Source organism: Podarcis raffonei, chromosome 10, assembly GCF_027172205.1.
Source record: "Podarcis raffonei isolate rPodRaf1 chromosome 10, rPodRaf1.pri, whole genome shotgun sequence".
NCBI classification, from domain to species: Eukaryota; Metazoa; Chordata; class Lepidosauria; order Squamata; family Lacertidae; genus Podarcis; species Podarcis raffonei.
Window position 1 is genome coordinate 53544618 of NC_070611.1, and position 25536 is coordinate 53570153.

The 25536-nt window shown below is 43.1% G+C and overlaps 1 protein-coding gene across 2 annotated transcripts in view; it reads right to left on the bottom strand.

Annotated features, from left to right (window-relative positions):
* The window catches only part of TBXAS1 (thromboxane A synthase 1), a 214335-nt gene that overhangs the window by 113312 nt on the left and 75487 nt on the right, over nucleotides 1-25536 (bottom strand). For both annotated transcript variants that reach the window (XM_053404995.1, XM_053404996.1), the window contains one exon: nucleotides 16697-16793. In XM_053404995.1, coding sequence (XP_053260970.1) covers nucleotides 16697-16793 — 97 coding nt within the window. The remainder of the gene's footprint in view (nucleotides 1-16696; nucleotides 16794-25536) is intronic.

Genomic DNA, 25536 nt, shown 5'->3' on the forward strand with positions numbered 1-25536 from the left:
AACAAAAATAACTCTTTGTCTACTCATTTTCGGCCCAGAGTTTGCCTGCTTGAACAGCGATTCAGCCATCCTGTACGTGGTTGTGTTCAGAAGTTCATATGAACTAGCAGGTGATCCCAACCACAGTTTATTTACTTATTTAAATAAATTGTACACTGTTAAAAATACCGTATATCCAGGTGTGTACAAAGCAGAAATGAAAACAAAAGAACAAGGCTAAAACAACAAAATTACATTAAATCCGTCTGAAAAAACTAACAGGAACAACATCCAACAATGCTATCCTGAAATGACCTGGTGGAATGAAAACGTCTTAAGGTGGTATCTAAAAAACTGTGTTTCAAAAATGCAGGCTTAGATTCTTCCTTGCCCTCTGTTATCTGTTATTTGGGGTTATGACTACAGAGATATTTGGGGGGTGAAGTCCGACCATCTACACAAACCCAGCATAAATAAAAAACAGTAACAATAAATTGAAAGCAAACTAAGCTATTAACTAAAAATAGTATATAAAACAGCAACATCAAGCAACAGCAATCTCTAAAATTACACATTAAAACGCTGTAAAAATAAAAATAAAAATATTTTCAGTTGCTAATGCAAAAGAGAGGGCCTGGTGGATCTTGATTGAGAAATATTCCAGAGCCATGGCACCACCACAGGAAAGGCCCCGTTTCTATAGAATCATAGCATTGTAGAGTTGGAAGGGACTCTGAGGATCATCTAGCCCAACCCTCTGCAACCTTGGCATTATCAGCACCATGCCCTAACCAACAGAGCGATAGGATATGCTTCTTTGCTTGCACTTTTTATTTTCTTTTCTTGAGCTTGACCTTGGTCACTGGGCTGAGAGTGGGGGCCAGCTTCCCCTGTGAGTCATCTGCATTCAGATCTGGGACACACAGCCAGACTCATACATTCCCAGGGAGCTGCTGTTGCAACAGCGTAAAGTATCCCTTCCTTGAACAACCAGTGACTTGGATCTGTATGTGAGAAAACCGACACACACCAGATGGCAGGGTTTTTGAAACAGTAGTCAAAAGCAGGTAATCTATATTGAAAAGCAGGGTAATCTAATATTTGAAATATGATTCAGAGGAGTAAACCTCTGCAGTTCAGAGCGAAACAGAATTGTTGCCCAGGTTGCCTTAGAAATCCTCTTGCTTTTGCACAAACCTTCTTTCAGGTGAGATGCTTGGGTGAAGCCATGTAACAATAGCATTACCTAAGCTGTTTTGCTGGAAACACTCTTAACATTTCACCATCTTTAAGGGGGAGACAAGGGGATGTCAATGACATTTGTAAATGGTTTGTAGAAGGGCCGGATTTAGGTTTGATGAGGCCCTAAGCTACTGAAGGTAATGGGGCCCTTTATATGTTCAGCTGTCCTTTGTCAACAACAAATTGCCTCTGTTTTTGTGTTGAATATATGGTATATATGGTATATATGGTATATACCATAAATATATGGTAATTTATGGACCTAATAAATTGCATGCAACCAGTCCATGCAGAATGTAGGCACCCTATATATAGAAATGAGCAAACCAGTGATATTTTAGGGAGCAAGCTAGCAGGCGGGGCCCATCCCTTACGTCATAGGAGCCTACACAACACAAAACACTGTTGCTGTATGTAGGTTTTGTTTTATTTGTTTTTTATCTTATATTTTGGAAATGTACATCCAGGTTTTTTCCTGTTAATTTTTTTTGGCCCCCCCCCAAGAAAGTGGGGCCCTAAGTTATAGCTTGTTTAGCTTATACATAAATCCGGCACTGGTTTGTAGTCACCTTGAGGTGCTTGAGGAGACAACGCATGAGTGAAAAGTGCAGCTCCCCATTTGCAACAGGGGCTGCTTTTGTTCCTCGTGCACATTGTTTCCTCGAGCAAGCTGGGTAGCTCTTGGATCTCAGATGCAGCAGTATGACATTAATTAGCTTGGAATTATTCCAGTTCACAAGCACTGTTGCAAACATGGCTACATGGTTGTTCTAGATGGGCCATTGGCCTGATCCAGCAGCCTCTTCTTAGGCACTTACTGTTGCAGATGTTAGGGAGGAATGCTGCTTCATGGCAGAGTGTCTATCTTGCATGCAGAAGGTCCTAGGTTCAAACCTTGGTAGGTTGGATTGGGAACATTCCCCGTCTGAAACTTTGGACACCTGCTGCCCTTCAGATTATACTGATCTGGAGAGACCATTGGCCTGATTCAATCTAAGGCAGCTTCCTGTGTCCACTTGTGCCATAAGCATGTACTGAAAGGGTGGATAGAAATCCAGCCCTTGAACCGTTCTTTAACCACTTAGATTGTGAGTACCACCGGGTATATAAAAAGGGCTTAATAACTCCACAGGGGCCACACTGCTGATGCAACAAATATGCATATTGCAAACAAATAAGACCTCTCTTACAGCAAAATCCTCCTCGACTCCCATTTTTGAATGCAATGGGACTGAGCTCTGAGTAAGCATACATAGGAGTGCAGCCAATGCAATAGGGGGAGAAAGCCCTGTGCTCAGTGGGACTCACTCCTAAGTAAGTACCGTATTTTTCGCTCTATAGGACGCACTTTTTCCCCTTCAAAAATGAAGGGGAAATGTGTGTGCGTCCTATGGAGCGAAGACACCATAGCCCCGCGGCCCTCTCCCGGCTGGAGAGGTAACGCGCGGCTATGGCAGGAGCCTCCATAGCCACGCGTCACCTCTCCAGCCGGGAGAGCGTGCGCGGAGCTAAAGCAGCCCTCCCGCGACCCTCTCCCGGCTGGAGAGGTGACGCGCGGCTATGGCAGGAGCCTCCATAGCCGCGCGTCACCTCTCCAGCCGGGAGAGCGCGCGCGGAGCTAAAGCAGCCCCCCGCGACCCTCGCCCGGCTGGAGAGGTGACGCGCGGCTATGGCAGGAGCCTCCATAGCCGCGCGTCACCTCTCCAGCCCGGAGAGCATGCGCGGAGCTAAAGCAGCCCCCCGCGACCCTCTCCCGGCTGGAGAGGTGACGCGCGGCTATGGCAGGAGCCTCTATAGCCGTGCGTCACCTCTCCAGCCGGGAGAGCGCATGCGGGGCTAAAGAAGCCATAGCCCCGCGACCCTCTCCCAGCTGGAGAAGTGACGCGTGACTATGGCAGCAGCCTCTCCGCTGCGCCTTTCCGCTGCTCCCTGACCTGCTCTTTGGGGCTGGTGGTGGGCTTCCCCCCGCCAGCCCCAAAGAGCAGGTCGAAAGGAACCTGAAGCCTGGAGAGCGAGAGGGGTCGGTGCGCACTGACCCCTCTAGCTCTCCAGGCTTCCAAGGTAGCCGCCTGAACGCACCTTAAACGGCACCTTGTTTTAGAGCGGGAAAACAAGAGGGGGAAAATTCTCCCACTCTCTGCGCAGCGCTTCCTGCCGCTTCGCTGAAGGGGCGCTGGGCAGAGAGCGGAAGAATTTTTTCCCCTTGTTCTCCCCCCTCTAAAACAAGGTGCGTCCTATTGTCCGGTGCGTCCTATGGTGCGAAAAATACGGTAGGCATAGGATTCCAGCCTTAACTCACCCTACCCCACTGTAATTGAGCCTAAACAAGTGTGGCTGAAATCAAGGCATAGTCTTCCATTGTTTACATTTCCTTCTCCTTCCTCTCTTGTCTTTCTCTTGTCAAATTTCATAGATGCAAAGTTAGAAATAATTACTTTGATAATATGCATCTTTCCCTAATGGGGAAGACTGTAAGCAGGTGGCCTGTGTGCCTGCTCCATCCATCTACTGTTCATGTACTCCCTGTTGATGCGCAGCTTCAGAGCCCTCATCTGATCTCCCCTTTTAGAGTTCTTTGAATTGGACTTGGACCAGTCAAGCCTTCAAATAGAGGACTGTCCTCTGCAAAGTAGGACACATGGCCACCCTAAGCAATGCACAATACAAGCAATAATCAAAACAGTACATCTGTTAAAACAAGAACGTTTACACTCAGTAATAAAATGCCTGTTTAAGATAGAGCTCAACTCAGATACCCATCTGCACTATTTTCAGCATGGATCAGAGTGGTCTGTGTGTCCTTCGCAGGATAGTGGACTCTGGGGGGGGGGGCACAATCCAGCAAGTCCTACCATTTGGCCTCAAAGTCCTAATTTCAGTAAAGATGCTACTGATCTGAAGGCATAATTAGGGATAGCATGCTATTTCTGTCAACTCTCCTAACCCGTCATGTGTTCACAATAACACCCAGTATATTTCCTGTACAATGTGAATGTTATTTTTTGAGTGATTAAAAATGCTTGGCTATAATATTTGGCTGTAGTTTGGGATTGCATTATATGAAAGTTGTGGCAGAAGAAGCAGTATCATCATGGAGCAGGCATATCCTGGGAGCCAGCTGGCCTTCCCGCTCTCAAGAAGAGAAAGAAATGCCTTGATGTTAAATTATTTTTGGCTGCACCACACTCTTTACTATGAGAATGTCAGCAAGTTATTCAAACAAAGGCTTATAAGCAGACTTCTGAGGGGAAACCCTCGTTAGAAAAGCACTTTAATTATGTGCTTAAGTTCCATTAGTTTCAGTAGGGCATGGAGATTTGTTTAAAGCGAAGCATGTACAGTTCAACTTCATTTGCCTGAATGGCCTGGAGGACACCCAAAACATCTGGGTAATCAGAGGTATGGGAGTGATGTTCACATTGCCTTATGGTCTCAAGAGAGACATCTAGTGAACTTGAACAAGAACTTTCCGGTTTGGATTTTGGAGTTTCTACGCATTGCTTATATGATTGTATTTACTTCTGTTAGTAAATTAGGATTTCATATTTATCTAGTGCCGTCAGTGTTCTAGGTACTGTCCAGGCATTGGGACATGGTCCATACCCAGAGAACCTACAACTATTATTAGGTGGACAAAGCAAGGATTCACATATTCATTGTGCTGAAAAATTCATACACATCCAATTTCAAATGAGAACCAAAAGCATTTTGCTAGCCTTGGAAGGTACAGCAATAATTTGTCTCCCTTAGACTGTGGTTAATGGAAATATGATCCATTTAAGTCAAGGGAATATACAGCTAGTCCATTTCAGACGTGGACACAAAGTAGACTGATAGATTCCTGGGTGGTGTGGAATAGATTAGCAAAGGTTTCTAAATCCCAGCAAAATTCACATTTTATTAGGGTTGTCATATGTCCTCTCCTCTTTTTCCAGGATACATCTTTTTCATGGGTAGAGTCATCATAACGATCCATAGTAAAAAATAGAAGTCAGCAAATGTGCCCTCTTATTTCCTTAAATAGGGTTGCTGAAACAAAGGAAACTTAGGGTAACCAGGAGACCTTTATCCCAGCTAGTCTTCATGTACATTGGACCAAAAAGAACAATTTATTTATACCCGCCCTTCAGACATGGGTTGCCCCAGCTATTCTGGCTGGCTTCCAACAAATTATAAAACCACAGTAAAACATCAAATATTAAAAACTTCCTTATAGAGGGCTGCCTGCCTGTCTTCTAAAAGTCAGATACTTGTTTATCTCTTTGACATCTGATGGGAGGGCATTCCACAGGGTGGGCCCGACTTCCGAGAAGGCCCTCTGACTGGCTTCCTGTAACTTCACTTCATGCAATGAGGGAACTGCCAGAAGACCCTCAGAGCTAGATCTCAGTGTCTCAGCTGAACGATAGGGGTGGAGATTCTCCTTCAGTATTACAGGGCCAAAACACTCCCCCTCCCCTCCCCTGTATTATATATATATATATCTGATGTTGACATTGTTAATCGTTTCAATATGTTTAATGGGAAACGATACACGATACTAATTTAAAAGTACATTCATCCATTTATTTTACTGCATTTTCCTCTCACCCTTCCTCCAAGGCGTTTAGGGCTGCATGCCTGGATATCCTGCCCAACCCCGTTTTATCCTTTCAGCCAGCCTGGGTGCAGATAGTGAGTGACCCAAGGTCTACATGCCTAAGTGAGGCTCTCAGCTTGGGCCTCTGTTTTCCTAGTCTGACAAATTCAGCCACTCTACCACTCTGGTATATATGAATCCACTAACATTCGCCCCTTTTAAAAAATAAGGTTTGTTTTAGACTCAATAATATCATTGTATTCTTTTACAATATATGCTACTGGTGCCATTTAAAATCAATGCTACTGATTTCACTTTCTAGCCTTACTTGGCTGTTTACAGTAGATAGACTCATTAATCCTTCCCTTTCAAGGCAAATAGAGATTGCCCAAATACAAAAAGTTGGCTGGATGCGGTTAGAAATCTGTTGGTATTTTTCTGCATGAGAAAATAGCCTAGTCAGTGGGGGAGCGTTGGAAGGGTTCCCCGATTCAAAGCGGAAACCTTTATCTGACATTTAGCTTCTATTGTGTGTTGGCTGTTTGCCTCGCTTTCTCAAAAGTGTTTGCTCTGCAGGTGGGTTGAGATCTTTAAAGTCTCATCTGGGGTGCATTAACTGAAGAGGCCACCCGATAAGTTTATTGATTGTTATGGCAGCTAAGAGCTATGGAGCGGGCTGCTTAAGAACAACATCAGGATAGCCTCTGCAAAGGTCCACAACTTACAAAACCTGCTCTGTTGAAAACAGTTTGCCCGTTGAGCTGGCAGGTTGGGGGGGGGGACTGCGGGAATGCTAAGGATTCTTGGAGCTTAAACCTAAGGGTGCCCTGTTTTGTTTTGTTTTTTACAAAAACACTTATATACTGCAGTTTCGTTTAAAAACAACAACAATGAAGCCAGTGTACAACAAATAATATGTAAAACGAAAGCCACATAAAATGGGAAATCACAGATCACAGATTACTATAACAGGGTTCCCCCCCCTCAAATTGTCTTTGTGAGCCTGGCAGCATAGAAAAGGTTAAAAATTAATACTGAAGATGCCTACTGAATCTCTGCTGGAGGAGCATTCCACAAAACTGGACTGATACCACTGAAGGCTTGGTTTTGTGTCAATGCCATATGAGCCAATGTATTTTACCTGCCCTTCACCCCAAGGTCCCAGGGCGGGTTTCAAAAATTAAAACACAACATTAAGAACAGTTTAAAGCAACTTAACAATCACAGAAATAAGATGGGTCCCAAAAATATATCTCTCAAGTGTCACAAGCCAGGGTACGGAGGTGTGTCTTCAGCATTTGCTGAAAGCTATACAGTGGTACCTCAGGTTAAGTAACCTGAAGCGTATGTAACCTGAAGCGTATGTAACCCGAGGTACCACTGTATGGTCCTTCAGGAATCTCTGGCACAAGCTATTGGGGGCTGATGTATTATGTCGTAGGGGAATAGGCAACTTCTACAAGCAATAGATGGATGAGGTAGGTTCAGTTCTAGGGCAGTAGTTCTAAGGAATAGGCTTGCCCAGTTTGTCACTCACATGACTAAGAATACTGCAGCATTCTGTATGAGAATTTTCCCTGAATGTCATACCTCCTACAGGCAATGTTATCTGTTGTTTTTGCTATCTGTTGTAGTGAACTCTAATGCAGATTTGTAGTGGTAAGTTTCATACTTTCTGCTTTCTGGAAATCTACCAGAAGTGTGGAGCTCATTTCCATGTTGAAATCCACTTGCGATCCCATTAACCCAGAACATGGATCAGGCCATGCGATGAAATCTGGGGCGGTATTGTGGGATACAGTTGTTTCCTAGGTGAATGTTTTTTTTTGGGGGGGGGCAAAAGCACAGATGAGCATAAAGGATGGCAACATGTCCGATGAATCTTGCTGGTGTCCACTGGTGTGAATGAAATTTAGCTTGACATGGTGGTATATTGATCAAAAAGCCACAGTACCATTATCCAACAAGCCATGATGTATACGAGGAACATTGGAAATGAGGAGCATTATAACCAGGAAATCTAATGCAGCAATCCCCAGCTCTGAATGAACCCTTAGAGTAGACCCCCACCCACATATAAATGTGTGTGTGTGTGTGTTGTTTTTCTTTTGGTGAGGGCTACTGTAATATATATACTCTCTCTATATAATTTGAGTGGGAAGGCAGTCTGGTGTGGTAAGAGTTAAGCTTTAAGTTGCACCCATCTCCCCTCCCTCCTTCATCGGGAATGAACGAAACTGTCTAGTTGTGCTTTGACTATGCCAGATTTTCAAGGAAATCTCTTTTGAACGTTCTTCAAAAGAGTGTTTTAGGCTTTCCTCCCACTCTAATGATTTTTTGGAGCCGCTTATTAATAATTCTTTGTGCTGTGTTTGCAGCAAGAATGTGAGGTGGTTTTGGATCCAAACTGCAATGAGGTTCCCTGCTGGCGTATCCACTTTATAAAGGCGAACAAATATAGCAAACCCAGTGTTAATTTCCTGCAGGGCTAAATATATTTCATTTTTACCCATGTAATCACTAGGTAGGCAGTAATGACCTCATATTTTTCCACTTAATATACACTTGGCTAAACTGAATGCTGGACCCATATTTTTATTTTATGTTAATTAATGTAGAGTTGAACCTTGAAACACATCCAGTTCTTGGGGACAAAGTAAGAATTAGTGCATAGACCTCATTCCAACAAAGTAAGGCATTGATTTTAATTTAGATTAACACAAACATTTGCTGTGAATCATAGCTGTCTATTCAAGCCTCGTTCACCTGTTAGTAGTTTGTGTTCTGTGTGGCTCAGAGCGTTTTAGTTGCTTAGAGCATTGAATTTCCTGAGTGTGTGCGTGTGTGTTTAGTTACCAGAGACTGTTTCATTTATAACTCCTGCTCCTTTCAAGAATCTATATGATTAGGTTGAACACTTAGGCAGCAATAAAAAGAGGGGTGCAGATTTGCACATTTTTTCCATATATGTATTGGTGCTATTGCTATAATATAATATATCTCACCATTATGGGGAAGACTGTGCAGGTGGCCTAAACGTCTGCTCAGCATCCAGAAACTCAGTGTTGACAGGCAACATCAAGACCTCTGTTGCTCTTTCACCTTATGGCTTTTTAAGTTTAAACTGGACCTGGACTGAACAGCCCTTCAAATAGAGGACTGTCCCCTGTAAAGCAGCACACATGACCACACTACATATGTGTGAAAAAAGACAACACTAAACAGTTAGCACTGCTTCCCCTTTTAGTTCTCCTTTCCAAGTCACGAGCTATTCCAAAACCAGTTTTCTAAAGGCCAGGTATAGTTATCATAGCCACTGTTAGCTTCTGGAGCTCCCAAGAACTAAATAACTCAAGCAGAGGTGGATTTAGAGCAGCACGACTGGTTTCCCTGCGCTGGGCATCAAACCCAGGGGGCGTAAAAGCCAGGCTAGAAATCGGTAAAGGAACGTGTCAGGAAGACAACATAAACTTGTCTCCTAAAGCTGCCTCCACCCCAGGCAGGCTGCTGAGATTTCCCAGGGGCGACTGGGCTCCCAGAGTTGCAACTACATCAGCCTTTGGCCCCAAATTGTGGCCCTGCCTGCTTCTGCCGCCTCTGGTTCAGAGATGGATCTGCAGTGCTTCTCTCTCTCTCTCTCTCTCTCTCTCTCTCTCTCTCTCTCGTCCTCCACTGCCATCCCATTCTGCTCTACTTGCACCAGCCTAGCCTGGCAGTGCCAGCAGCTGCTCCCCCTTCTCTCTCTGTGTGTGAGTGACTGTCAAATTTGGTTGGAACTGTAATGTTGGATGGAGGGGATTTACCCTTTCGCCTAAACTGCTTCATCCGTTATTTCCCCACGTGCAATTTTCCACATGGGGTCAAACTTTTATATCTGACTGGCAGACTATGTGTGTTGTAACTGAGGAAACATGTTCCCTCAGCACCATAGTCTTAATTTGTGCGTATTGTCTCTCATTCTCTCTCTCTCTCTCTCACACACACACACACAAAGACACACACACTGCTGCTATTAAATTAACACCAAAAAATGATGGTCGATCCTCATCATAGAACAGCTCCCATCACATCTAATTTGGCCATTCGGAAATACATTCATTGTTTGTGGAAGGGGGGATGCTTTAAGCTTGTGCTTAGGTCTCCTGTCAAGATCAGCGAGCAAAATCTAACGAAAATGAGTTGTGGCTAAGTGTGACTGGAAACAATGGGATGAGCTACACCTCCCAATCCTGTGTATGTTTCCTTGGATGCAAATCTCAGATTGGGTCTTACTCCAGGATTGCAACCATACTGTTTCACTATGAATCCTCTTGCTTTTGGTTGGGCCTAGTCACTGCTCAGTTTTGCCCCATGGTGCTCTCTTAACACTGGCTGGATCATGCCCCCTGTTACACGCAAAGTCACACCACGTTTTTAGGACAACGTGTAAATGCCACTGAGCAAGGCAAAACTGAGCAACTCTTGTCCTAATTGCTGGCATCCTTAACTCTATGCGGTGGCAGGAGATCATAAAGAGAACATTCCCATAAACTATTCATTAATTGGACACCATCATTAAATTTCAGGAATGATTAAATAAAATCACAGTTTTAAAGTACCTGATATATCTTCAGCCCTGCTGTTCCCAGAATATTAATTAGGTGGATGTTAAGCAGAATAAAATATACATCTCTGATATACATGCTCTGATGGTGTTTCCTGCTTGGCAGGGGGTTGGACTCGATGGCCCTTGTGGTCTCTTCCAACTCTATGATTCTATGATTCTATGATCGTTACAACCAAATAGTGATTCAAGGCATGTAGTATAAAACAAATCTTTTAAAGAAAGCAAACCAGTCTTTACAGGTTTTGAGGTTTTCCCTTCTAAGGCTCAAGCTTCCCAGACATTATTGAGAAGTTTTTGCCATCATCTTCCGCCCTGCACCCCTGCCGCTTAAGATTAATTTTCTGATTAGACTTTAGAATATGAGAAGGTCTGTGGCTCAGTGAGAGAATGCATGTTTTAGCATGCAGCAGCTCTCTGGTTCAGGCTGCCACTTCCCATTTAAAAAGGATCTGATAGCTGCTGATGAGAAAGGGTTCTTTTTTGGAGAGCAGCTGCCAGTCAAAGCAGAAAGTGCTGGGTTATGGGGATGTTGCGCAATCATAAGATGAGCGCAGGAATTGCAGCCGACTTGGAAACTTTGGGGAGAAGTGCCCTGAACACAAATGCTATGAATAATCAACAGACCACATGGTACAGTGGTACCTCGGGTTACATACGCTTCAGGTTACAGACTCTGCTAACCCAGAAATAGTACCTCGGGTTAAGGACTTTGCTTCAAGATGAGAACAGAAATCGTGCTCCGGCGGCGCGGTGGCAGCGGGAAGCCCCATTAGCTGAAGTGGTGCTTCAGGTTAAGAACAGTTTCCGGTTAAGAACGGACCTCCGGAACAAATTAAGTACTTAACCCAAGGTACCACTGTATATTTTAACTGTATAACTTAAAAAAAATAATGCATAAATAAGAAGGTAAGATGAGCCTGCTGGCAGGCCAATGGTTCATCCAGTCTAGCATCCTGTCCTCACAGATGCCTATGGGAAGCCCACAGGCAGGATCCGAGCACAACAGCACTCTCCTCTCCTGCAGTTTCCAGTAACAGGTATTTAGAAGCATTACTGCCTTTGACCATGGAGTCAGAGCAGAGCCATCATGGCAAATAAAACCCAGTGACTCTTGCTATCTTTCCTAGCTCTCCTTGGCTGACTATTCAAACATTTAAATGCTCTATAAGGTGTTCTTTCAAAATAATAAAAATCTTCTGTTAATCATAGGAACATAGGAAGCTGTATTATATTTAATCCGTCACGATTGTCTGCAATGACAGGGAGAGCTCTCTCCCAGCCTTACCTAGAGATGCCAGGGATTGAACTTGCCCTGCAACTGAGATGTTCCACCACTGAGCTGTGGCCCTCCTTTGTTGCCGAGAAATAGAAAGTTCTTCCTGGAAAATCCTGGCTAAGCTCCACAACTTTGCTCCACATGGAATCTGCTCTTCCCTTTTCCTTCCTAACCACCAAATTGCTTTTTCAGGTAGTAAACCAATCAGAATCTTCCGAGAACTCGACCATCCGATTAAACTAAACTGATTTCTTCTGAATAACCTTCCAGCAAACAAGGTATTCTGGCGAGTGCACATTTTATCAGATTAAGGTCATTCTTCTCATGAACACACCAAGGCCCGACTCCCGATTACAGACGGCTTTGATATTTTTTTTTTAAAAAACAAACATTTTAGAGAGGTTCACTGTATTTATGAACCGGCTAGTAAGCAGAAATCTCATAGAAAACAACTTTAAAAACAAACAACAACCAAATAGAGTATATCTTTGTTCAAAATATATTTGCTGAATGCCGTGGAATTTTTCTGAGCAAGGAAAGGGTCAAAGAGTTCCAATAAGGGTATTCTCCACTTTTAATATCCTGGCTCCTTTGAGCCACCCCAATCCCAGATCCCTTCACCCAGCACATCCTAGCTCCCCTCACCCGCACACACAAATCACCTCCAACTGTCCCCATAAGCAAAGATGGGTCCTCTTCCCTACATGATAGATCACTGTCCTTATTCCATCCTTATTTTGCCCTTTGGGGATACCTTGTTAGTGTTGTCATAGTGATTAGCATAGTAGTACCTCTGGATGTGAACAGGATCCGTTCCGGAGCCCCGTTCGCATCCTGAAGTGAACGCAACCCGCATCCGCACATCTGGCAATTCGCCGCTTCCACGCATGCGCGTGACATCATTTTGAGTGTCTGCGCATGCGTGAGCGGCGAAACCCGGAAGTAACGCGCTCCATTACTTCCAGGTCGCCGTGGAGCGCAACCCAAAAAGGCTTAACCTGAAGCGACTTCAACCCGAGGTATGACTGTATAGTCATTTCCCCCAGGGTCTCTAGAAGTCAAAGGTAGGGTGTGGGTGTGGGTGTATGTGATTGTACACACTTATGCCCCTTGTCTATATGCACATATGTGAGCACTAAAGCTCCATACTTTTGGTCCTTAGTATGAAAGGTTTTTAAGTATTTGTGGCCTCTTTTTGGGTGGGTCAGAGTCTGCTAGACCTGTCTTTTATTTACATGAACGTGTGTTTGTTTTTTAGGTTTTCATCAATTGTGTTTATTGCAATTGGTCTTATTACTTCAATGAGGTTTGTAAGTCACTTTTACTTTAATGAGCAAAGCGAATAAATAGTAACAACAACAACAACAACAACAACAACAACGACATAGTGCACAGCCAGCCATTTCATAGGCTGCAACTGCTGAGGCATGTTTTGAGCTTTTGCAAGCCTATTTTAGAACAATTATATTTTTCTAGCATATCATTATCAAAAGAACTTGCACTGTAAACTCGTGGGAGGCAGGGCTGTTTAGGAATGAACAGATACAACAGGCAGAGTACGGTGATGCAGCTAAGCAATTTTACTTTGAAATGTGGTATGCTAGTTCTGCATACCTTCTGTGGGGGACCCTCCTGCTATGTGGGGCCCTGGACCTCTGCCCCAAAGGCCTGGTCTGACAGCACCACTAGTGGAGTGGAAGCCTTGAGCAATAAGTAACAAGGATGCTGTGATCCTTGGTTTTCAAGACCCAGTTCAGTGGCTGGGATGTTTTAGTCCTGCCTCTTAAAACAAAGTCATGAGTTTTAGATTTTATTCTGTTTTAGTTTTATGCTGGTTTTAAAGTATGTGTTATTGTTATAGATTGGGGGGACGACCCCCTAAACCCTATAAATTAATAAATGATAGGACTTGCTTGCACTACTGAAGGGAAAATAGCAGGCCAGTGGAAAAATACAGGCTAAGCTTCCTTTCCAAGCCAGTGCCTCACCTGGGATAGAGGTGTTTAACTACACCTCAGTTAAAATTGTTGACAGGGTGTATTTTGTTTTTGTTTTTAAGGAACAACTTCTGCCATGTCATCAATTCTCCAAAGCATCACAGATATTGGTAGAGCACCTGGACCCTCCTGGAATCCAGCTACCGCTCGGCTGAGAGTGGGGGTGGTGCCCAACTTTTGTTACATTATAGGTTGCTTTGACTTACATTTTTAGGGGGGAAAGCAATTATCGTATTTTTGCTGTATACGACGCACCAGACCATAAGACGCAACCAGTTTTTGGAAGAGGAAAATAAGGAAAAAAAAGATTCTGAATCCCAGAAGACAGGACAGCAAGCGGGATCGCTGCGCAGCAATCCCGCTTGCTGTCCTGGCTTTATGGGATAGCCGCACACAGCCTCTCCTGGGCAAGGGGAGCCTTCATCCCCCTGCCCGGGAGAGGCTGCGCCCAAGGCTCCCCCAAGAGCTGCGCTCCCTTTAAAGAGCGTGCGGAGTGTGTGTGTGGCTCTTTAAAGGGAGCGCTGAGCAGAGCCTCCCGCCTGCATTCGCTGCATTCGCACACACATTTCCCCTTTTTAGGAGGGGAAAGGTGCATCTTATAGAGCGAAAAATACAGTAATAAGTTTAAGAAAATATAACAACAACAACAACAACAACAACAACAACAACAACAACAACAACAAAATAATAAATAAGTTCTATGAAACAGTGTATTTCTAAATGAAAAACATGTATTTTGTGGTTTTATATTTTTTATTTTATTCTGTGAACTGCCTTGAGACCTCCGGGTATAGGGCAGAATAATAATAATAATAATAATAATAATAATAATAATAATAATAATAGTGGAAAGTTTTCTATCCCACTCCTCTTATGGCCAGCAATAGTTCCTGCCAGAGTTGGAAGCTGCTGCCAATGCACCCCTAAATATGAAAGCATGAGCTACACATCAGATCGACAATTTTGTGACTGCTGCTTTAATTGTAAAAACAGCAGCTGCCCTCAATCTCTTTTAGAAAAAGTCCTGGCGTAAGAGCAGCAGGGATGTTCCAGCTCAGGAATGAGCTGTATTATCATAGCTTTGTGGTCAGCATTTATTCTGAAAAGCCGAATGCTTTATTCTCTCAGTTTCATCAGCATAGCATTAGGGGCAGCAAGGGGGGGCGGGGGAGAGGGAGGACATGATGGAGCGGTGGTTTCTTAATTTTTTGCACAGTATATTGTACACTTGCAACCAGAATTTCTAAATAAAAGCAGAGAAAGGGCTTGCTCAGAGTAATTTTCAAAGCTTTAGATTCACATTTATTAAAAGCCACATAAAAATACTTCTACTTAATAGCCAGAGTGTGCTTGTCTCTCCTTCCATGTCATTCTCTGCCACACACAGTTACGATTTGTAGACTTTTGCTTGTATTTATACAAAGCAATTGGATGGGGTGTGATGTAACATTGTCATTTTGGGCCAAGCAGGTAATATTAAATGTGAGAGACTAGGCATGCCATTATGCAACTTATTTCTCATGTAGGCCCTTCTAAATTTAAACTATATTCTGGTCCCTCCCTCCAACTTTCTGCTTCATAGATGAAAGAACATCTCCATTGCACACAATGGAGTGAGATAGAGAAACCACAGAGAGAGCTCTCAGTACCAGAAGTGCTATTTCCAGGCAAATTCAGGGCTTTTGGGTATGGACTGGATTGCTGTAAGGAGGGAGGTTGAGTTAGGTGATGGTGACAGCGATTCCGTGTCAATGTCAAGGCAGTTTTAGACATTATTTATTGCTCAGGCAGGAAGGCAGTCAAAGGCCCAGAGTTACGGGCAGAGACACCTTCTGCTGCTGACTCAACAAAAAGGCTACAGCCCTTCAAACACACAACTCCTTCAGAGCAAAGAATGCAGCACTCTGTGGCACACAACATAGTTCCTGTCCCGACAAATTACCAGGGCAGCTGAATCAAACTTAAATGGCAGGAACAGAACTATATTGCATTTTCGAGAAACAAGAGGGTGGAAACAAATGTAGGATTCACCCACTCCCACTCGAAGCCAAGTCTGCCAAAAGTGAGGGCTCGCCCAAACTTCTGCTCGTCTCGCTGCTTTCTCCTGAGGAAACCTGCTCTTTACCACTGAATAAAAAAACCCATCAGTTGGGTTTCCTGCAGATTGATGTTCGCTCTGATTCAGCAGTAAAGAGCACAAATTGCTGGGGAAAGCAGCAGGGCCAACAGGCCTGGGCTTAGAAAGCACAGAACAAACAGAAAAGCCTCGTGCTTTCTAAACTAGAAGCAAATGGAAGTACAATGGTACCTCGGGCTACATACACTTCAGGTTACATACGCTTCAGGTTACAGACTCCGCTAACCCAGAAATAGCACCTCGGGTTAAGAACTTTGCTTCAGGATGAGAACAGAAATTATGTTCTGGCGGTGCAGCGGCAGCAGAAGGCCCCATTAGCTAAAGTGGTGCTTCAGGTTAAGAACAGTTTCAGGTTAAGAACGGACCTCCAGAACGAATTAAGTACGTAACCAGAGGTACCACTGTATGGATGAGGCCATGCAACCTGATGTCTACTACTGACTGGGAAAAAGCAAACACTAATTAGAACCGGCATCAGGGGTTGGCATGGCTTGGCACCTGCCATGGGCCTCAGGGCTCGGCAGAGCCCCACCAGGGTCCTGATCCGTATCACACACATACCACCCCCGTAATGCTAATTGTATAAATGGTGTCTTGTCTAGTTTGGACTTGAAGCAACCCAGTGCAGTTGTGGCTGAGGCACAAATGCTCATTGCTCATGAGAAATTGCTCTGACTTCTTAGCCATTGCATGGTACCAGCTGTGGAGTGTCTCCTGCCCTGGCCCAAATAGTGGTGGGTCAGTGCCAGAGCAGTCCTTACACAGTACTGTGGAGGAACTGCCTCATACTCTGAAAGGCAACCCAATGTACTTTTGGGAGGCTTTCTTGTTCTTTATAGAAGAACAACAAACCTTAGCATTTGTAAGAAGAGCTACTTACCATTCTGTTAGTAAAGTTTCCGAAATCATCCTTCAAGATATGCTTGATCATCTCTGGCTCAGATACCACAATGTACATACGACGACCCATGTAATACCTGCACACGAAATGGAGAATTGTATTAATAATGCAAAGAATTGTGCTTGGCTATTTGTTTAGAAAAGCTACCATTTCAGACAGGTCGACCGATAAGATGGGCTTTCATAGGGATTCTTAATCTGCCTTACTCAACTGCAGGGCTCTCAGTCAGTAAATTATTCAAATATTGCTCTATTTCCTCAATAGTTGTCCTGTTTTCAATCATCCACAAAAGGTTCTCTTTTAGGAACATAGGAAGCTACTGGGCCAGACCACAGGTCCATCTATATCACTATTTCCTACACTGACTGGTAGCAGCTCTCCAAGGTTTCAAGTAGGGTTTTCTCCTTGTTCTACCTGGAGATGCCAGAGATGCTGGTTTTTAGAGTGAGGATCAAACCTCTCCATTCTTAAGGAAATCAGCCCTGAGTGCTCACTGGAAGGACAGATCCTGAAGCTGAGGCTCCAATACTTTGGCCACCTCATGAGAAGAGAAGACTCCCTGGAAAAGACCCTGATGTTGGGAAAGATGGAGGGCACAAGGAGAAGGGGACGACAGAGGACGAGATGGTTGGACGGTGTTCTCAAAGCTATGAACATGAGTTTGACCAAACTGCGGGAGGCAGTGGAAGACAGAAGTGTTTGGCGTGTTCTGGTCCATGGGGTCACGAAGAGTCGGATTGAACAGTATACCATCTCATGACATAGACAAACACACAAAGGACTCTACCAAATAAACAAGACTTCAACACAGTACAACACCCCCTCCCAAATTCTAGCAAGATTAAAATTAGGGCTACATGAGGAAATGCAGCAATAATTTGCACCCAATGCACTCTCACACTGCAGTCAGTGGGTGGAAATATTAATCTGCCACAGATGCTCCCTTAGCAGCATTTCAGAGGGATGAAATTAACTTTAACGGACAACATAAAATGAAACTCTTTATGAAAACCTGAATCACATTATGTTTATTTGGATCAAAATGTATTGGAACTAGCAAATTGGTTGCACATTTCCACTCATCGCCCGTAATAGATCTTTCTGAGGACGGTGACAGCCTACAATGAAGTTAAAAGCTATTCTGTTGTACTTGAGTCATAGGATCTTGCGGTGTCATCATGATGAATTCAGTTATTTAACAGGAAGGTGTTGAGTTTGTGGGAGGGAGGGGGGGGATAAGGATGAAAACAGAAAACCCACTGAAGCACAAATGAATTAAAAATATACAGGTAAAACCAGTGAAATTGCTTTTATGCAAGGTTTGATCTTCATTTGAGGAAAGATGTATTGGGGGAATCCAAAAGCATAAGGTAGCAAGCACTCTCTTTCACCTCCAACGATGACTGCTTCTCCAATTTCTCTGTTATGTGCTTTTACATTTCCCCTTCCCTTAACAGAAAATTAAAAAGCAGCTGAGATGCAGAAAGCATTTGCGGAGAAAATCCAGACAGAGTCATCATGACCTTGATTTTTTTGGAGAGTGTTTTTTTGGTGATCCCACCCCAAATATGTTTCAGAAGGTTTGGGGATGCTCTTGCAGATTTAGCAGTAGGACAAGGGGAGGGAAGCCTCAGAAGAGAGGGGGGATTGCTGAGAAATGCTTCCCTCCCCTTACCGTCAACTAAGCCACACCACTGGATCCAACTCCAGATGTTCATATATGCTTTTTCTGTAATTTCAAATAAGTGTCATTCCAAACCAGTTTGTTGCAAAGCAGTATTCAATTTATTTATTTATTAGTAATCCCCCAAAAGTGGGATTCCCCCCCCTAAGGACACAACACACTTCTGCTGCAATTAAGAAGTTTTATTTATTCATATCCTGCTCTTCAAGGGGCTCATGTATACTGATTCTTTCTCCCCCTGCCCGCCCCATATTACTGCCTTTAGGAAACACACCATGTTTCTGTAGGATTGGAAGATATGGATTTGAGTGTGAATTAATGACTGTACAATAAGTAAGTAATTCTGGATCAATGACTTAATGCATAATCACAGTGAAGAAGCTCTTGGGGGGAATAAGGACAGAATGTTTCTTAATGATGTTGGACTAGAAGAAGACAATGGTTGACTTTAATTCATAATAATAGTAATAATTAGGGGGTGGTGAGGTGGGCCCCCGCCAGGTGCGCAGGCAAGGGCGCAAAATCGGCTAAAAATATGTCCATAAATATGTCCGTAAATAAAAATATTGATTACTGCCTCATAAGAAAAGGTTTTAAATAGAGGGTGAATTGAATGGGGGGTGGGATGGAGGAGAGGCAGAAAGAAGAACTAATTTGTCAGTGGCTAAGGGGTGAAATCTGGACAGTTCTGCCAGGGGCGCAAGATCACCTAGCTACGGCTCTGATTGTGAAAGGCCTTAATAAAATCTTATTTAAGAATGCAAAAATAAATGAATAAAAAGGACACACAGCCTGTTTCATGGCTGAGGAAATACTTAGGGAACCTCCATCTCTTTCTCTCTCTCTTCCTAACCATGAAAGCATAGAAAGAGCCTGCTGTATCAGGCTAGTGGCGCATCTATTTCAGCACCCAGTGATCTCAAATTGTCATTCCACATACAGAACCAGCCAATCGGCCAACGAAGAGATCTATCTGAGGTAGAGCCACGTATAGTGTGAAACATAGGAGGGAATGGCTAGTTTGGACACCTGGAACTCTTGGTGGTAGAAGATGCAAGGCCATTGAGATCTGCACTGCTGTGGCTGAGATCTATGAAAGAACATTCAGTTAACACACGCGCACACGTCGAATTAATCAGTGGTGCAAAGAGGATGCCAAAATTGTTCTAATTTAGGGCAACAGCCCAAAACTGTTGTGATATATAAAAGCAACAGTGTTATACAGAGCTTTAAATCTAAAAAGCCAGAGGGGCCTATGAGCTCACCAGTTCTTACTCTTCGGCTCTAGAGGGAGCCAAAGAGATTTTGTTCCCACAAACCAGATTGCTGGGATAGCTTTCTTGTGGGTAAAGCAGGTGATACTGTTCGAGGGCTTCAAATAGATGCAGCTTTATCATACAAACTCCCAACTGTCCCTATTTACTACGGCAAGTACCAAACAGGTGCTCTGAGCCACCCCCCACCCCCAATATCCTTATACCTGTCCCTCCCTGGGTGACCACTATGCATATTTTTGCCATTTGGTGATCCTTCTCAATATTTAGTGCAGCTTGCTCCAGCTGTCATTCCTGAAGGCCGAAGTTCCTTCCTTAGGGTCGTCTTGAAGCTAAAACCTCCACATAAGGAGGGATTATACCTTATGTTCGATGCCAGTGCGTGTGAACGAACACACTAATGCCAGGCTCAGCCTGCCAGGCCTCACACAGATGTCTGTTTTGAACAGTTAAATAACCTATTTTAAGGCAATTGTGTTTTTCCTAATATATCTTTAAACAAAAGTTAAAGCAGCCTCCGAGGCTTTAAAATTGGTGGCAGGTAGCCAGTGGCAAACTTCATGAGTACAGCAGCCTAGGCCAACCTGGTGCCCTCCAGATGTTGTTGGACTACAACTCCCATCAGCTCCAGCGTTGGCTAGGGTTGGCAAGAGCTGTCGTCTAACCACATCTGGAAAGCACCAAGCTCCAAAAAGCTGTTGTACATCATACAAAAGACACAGAAGATCTTTAGAAATGTGTGTGATGTGAGGGGGTGGGGAGGTTTGGTATGAGAACTAGGGCGTTGAAGAGTATGTCCCTACTATCATCTGTGAAATATTAGAGGGAATGTTATTATTGCAAAAAATGTGTATGTTTTAATGTTTTCAATAATGTTTCAAAGGTAGCCCAGAGGCTTCAGACAACGTATTACACCGGATCGCCGGATAAGTAAGGAAATCTCATTTTAATAAAATTTTATTAAGATTTTCCATTTAGTCCTTTTCTTCTAGAAAATCAGCTGCTGTTTTCATGCAGCAGTGATATTTGCTACAGTTCGGCCTTTCCCAGTTTGTGCTCAACTCAAAAGCTCTTTTCCCAAAGCTTCGCTTTTAGGGGGCTTCGGTGGGCTGGAGCTGGGGGTGGACATCTCAGGGGTCAGAACCGAATGTGCCGCCCCTGCTAGAGTGCCTGCCTTTTTCTCTCTCCCCTTATTGCAAGCTGATGAAGAGACTGTTCTCTCCATTGACTTGCATCTACTGACTACATAGGTGTGCAGATGCATGGTATGAAGGTGATTTTTAAAGAAATGGACTCTTCAAGCACCATCTGCTTCCCATGCTGTGTGATAAAGAAATATGTTACAGTACACATTAAGACCCTCCCACTTTTTATTACACTTCGCAGTTGCATGTAGCATGCAGTGGTGTTATAAACAAGAGAGATAACAGTGATGTGCTCCATGAAATTGCATACAATTGTGACTCACAAATGAAAAGGGCTTCAGTGCAGATTGCACCACAATGTAAGTGCAGCACACCCACCAAATCTAGCCCAACACCCATCGTATTGATGCAAATAGTTATATATTTTAAATTACATGTCTGCTAATCAGTTGTCATTCTCCAGTAAATTTATCTAATAAGACTTCAAGGGCCAAAAACGCTGTCCACCTCCTCAGTGATGTATTGTGTTTTAACAAAATACATACAGTTTAAATAAGCATTCATCCAACTAGATATCATTCATCATTTTCCAATGCAAACCATAATTTCCTTGCATAGACTAGTCTGTGCTACTAAGGGATAACTCTGGATTATAAATTTCTTTTTCTGTGTTGTTCCACAGTTGCACAATCCAGTGTATTTGATTATGCTAAATAACAATTAGCATTTGTATATAGGGTGTTTAAAACGCTATATGCAAATTGTTTTAGCAAGTGAGGGGCAGACATTGTAACGCAATGCACTGCCAAAGGCCACTTATTGGGAATGTGGTAAAAATATGAATTGGGTGCTTCCTTATCCACAGGTCAGCCTCTTCATTGCACTACTACACAAAGTCTCCTTTGCATATTGTGTAATGTTTTGGATATTTTCCTGCCTCTGGTGTGCATAAAGGGCTTTGACCATTTTGCAAGCAATCAATCACTTTTTAAACAACCATCTCCCTTTTGCATTAGATTGTGACTCACCTGTGCTAGGTCCAAAGCTTGCAAGCAATGGCCTTTCTAACATCTCCTGTCATTCATCAACACACCATTAGAGGCCAAAGCTTGAGACAATGTACATTAACACAGTAGGATGGTCTCCATTCAGATTTTGCTTCGCTTCACAGGACAAGTACTACATAAAGGGCTGTTTTTGTTCAATATGGCATCTGTGTGGGAAAACACCTGTGCCCCATTCACTCTGTTTACAGCCGGTCCATCAACTTGCAGAAGGCTTTGATCTGCCTATCTGTTATCAGCTCTGTGCCGAATTCAAACACATTGCTTGGATCATAATGGAAAGAAAAACGGGGAGGGGGATGCAGAGGGGGGTTGAAAACAAGGCTTTGCTTTATTTCTTTAGTAGATGCCTGGTAAAGCTAAGCAGAGATCATCTGAAAATCCAAATGCAATGGAAAATGATATTATCTTTTATCTGGCTAAGAGAGGAGGAAACTACACTGAGAAAAGCAAGGGTGGGTGTCTATTAAAAGACTGCAGGATATAAACCCGCTGAAGGAAAATGCTACTTTCTTAAGTGTCATTCATTTCTAAAGAAAACAGAGGAACAACCTAAGCCATTCTGTTCCCTATTTTTAGATACGTTCATTGACAGCAGGTAGGTAAAAAACACAGAGAAAGTAAAGCGCAAATGTTTACTCATTTAAAAATAGACACCAGGCCTTCACCACTTGCTTAATTATTTCAGGGGTCAGCAAAATGACCTGCTGCAAATAAAACCCAGGTCCACTTGCAATGCATAATGTTGACTCTTTGACACAAAAGTGGCGTGTGACGCACAGCCCAGATGCAGTTTTTACAAAAACAGCGGTTCTGAACCTGAGGTGTTTGTGTGCATCTTAAAAAGAACAGCACAGTTGCATGCTTATTTTTATGTCACTATTTGCATTCTCCAGTAGGTTTCCAATATTATTACATAGACAAAGACTCCGTTTCAGAATTCAGAAGGTGGGGTTGGGGGCAGAAAGGTTTTCTTAGCAAAGGATAAAGGGCCGTTCTTGGATACGTTCAAAATTAGACTGAAAAGAGGAAGTGTATTTTAAGGGCACACGCTATTATTTTTAGTAACTCTTAATAAATATAGCAACATTAAGCAACAAAAGCTGGTCGTCTCCTTTTTTTAAAGTGAAGTGCATTGTATCTTTGGTATGTCTATCTAACACCTACTGTCATCCAAATGTTCATAATGATAGTTAACTCAGTGTAAAATACATGTGGGTTGCTCCAGCTCGCCTGGTTTATCACATTTCTGTCTTGTTTGCATCTAAAAAAGGGATGAAGAGGGATCCAGTCTTTACATAAAGTAAGAATTTGGGGGGTAGGGAGTGCAAGTCACCCCCTACCCCCTCCTTGCCTGACTCTACGGCTTTAAGCAATCTTCTCCCAGTCCATCTTGCTTCCAGTATTAGAGCCAGATTTGGGGGGGGGGGGCTCCTTAAAGGAACAGAGTGCAGTAGGACATGGCAGAGAAGGTGGCACTCCTCATTTTCCATACACCCTTTGCACATAAAAATTAGACCTCCTCAACCCTACTTTATATACAAAAGGCTCAACACATTAACAGCTGCCCTGTCACATCTAGTTTGGTCTTTGGTGTGTAGAAACACTAAGCTGGCCAGAAAATATAGGTGCTTGTCACCTTGTCAACAAGATGGCATCCTAGCACCTGTGTGCTACAGTGATATGGACAACTGGGGCGCCATGTTTTAATCACGCCTTACATCATACTCCTTGGAATGGGAAACTCTACATAAACCTTCCAACATTTCCTATGGGACTCATTTCGAGGTTTGCTAGATCAATCTGTTATCTTTTATTTGGATGATGTCATCATACTTTCTGGCATTTCAGGGACCAATGAGCTCCACGTCTGTCAGGTCTATTAGGAAAAACAACAACCGAAGAAAGCTCTGCCATGTAATAGCACGTTAAAGTATGAATTTCCATGCAAGGCCGTTGTATGCTTGGGTGGTTTGCCTGTGCAGAGAAGCCAACCTGGGCCAGATGAAAAGGAGAACAGAGTTCCTGCCTCTTCTATACAGCTGTCAAGGATGCAGGACCCCTGTCCTCTTTCGCATCCGGAACATTTACTTTTTTAAGAGGTTTTAGTACCTCCTCCAGCCCTTCCCTCTCTTTTGTTCTGTTAGTGGCTGCTGCAATCCTGAATGCATTTGATATCTCGGGAGCCAGAGCTTAGCATTTGAAGCATATTAAAATAGCCAGATTGCAAATCAAGAAACGGCAAATGGCATGTAGCAGACTATTTAGGACATACATACCCTTGCCCCTCATTTTGTAATGAACAAAAAACAGCATTCTCATAAAAGCCTTTTTTTCTGCAGTATGATGCCCATGCAGCTTGATACTATGCATGCTTAAGTCCCACTAAGATAAAGAGGGCTTACTCCAAAGTAAGAATGCATAAAACTGAATGTATGTGTATTTAGGACCAGATGACCTCCCCTGGTTTAACCATGTCGACTTAATAGCGTTCATATGTTAGATTTGGACATACTATATAGAAATAGTAACGACCGGGGGAAATCTGGGAAAATAATAATCCCATTTATCCAGTCCTCTCTCCTGTTCTTTTCCTTCCTGGTAATGAAATCAGACAAGGCTGCAACAACAGTTTTACATGAGATTACACACAGGCAGCTATTCTTTCAACTCTCCGCTGTAAATGTCACACTCAAGTGTTCCATACACTATATGCATCAGCAAACTTTTCACTACATCATTTCCTCCATAAACTCTAGCCTTGAAAGTGCTGTCTACTCTACTGTAAAAAAAAGGAAAAAAGAAAAAGATAGTCTGTATGCCATTCCACATCCCCATACTGTACAAAAAACATTATTAGCGTGAGCTGCATAAAAAGCATTGAGAAAAGAGAAGTTTAAGGAGTTTAAGTACAGGGCATTGCTAAAGCAAATCCTTAATAAATGCTACATTTACAGTTTCTCCAAAAACAGTTTTCCCAAAAGAGCCTGAAAAAAAATAAAAATCCCTGCTTCTCTTAAGGGTCAGCAAACAACCGCCTGGCGAACGAGAGCTGCTAATTCAAGGACGCTGACGCACAGAGGGCTTTAATTGTTACTCTTCTGTAAGCTTCATGCAGAAATGCAACTGACTTTCCACTCTTTGGTGGGTTAAGTGTTTTGTTTTTTATGTGTATATCCCATACGTTCCAAGTAGCTGTGTGGGCAGGAAAGCAAAATCGCACTGAAAAGTGCCATTTTAACAATGTGTTTGGGTTTGTAAAATCACTTTTAAAATTTGCACTAGAATGCTTTTTTTTTAATGCTATTGCGTAAATATTTAAATATTTTTATTTTATGTAAGCCACACTGGGCTGTAAGTTTCACACTTGGTCATTTCAGCTCATATATCCGCAACACAAGTGTCTCCAGTGCTTTTTTCCCTAAAAATAAAATGAAATAAAGGTTTAGGGGTTCTCTCATTTTCCTATTCATATTGAAATACTGCCCCTCAATGAGGCCAAACTAAGATTCGCAAAATGTTTAGGGGTATGCGTACACACACCCCCAAAAAGCACTGACCCTACTTCATGTTCTATGCTTTTAGAAGCAGAAGAGGATGGGCAAAAGAAGGAGGCTTGTCTGGCCTTTGGGAAAGCAGTGGAAAAAAAACC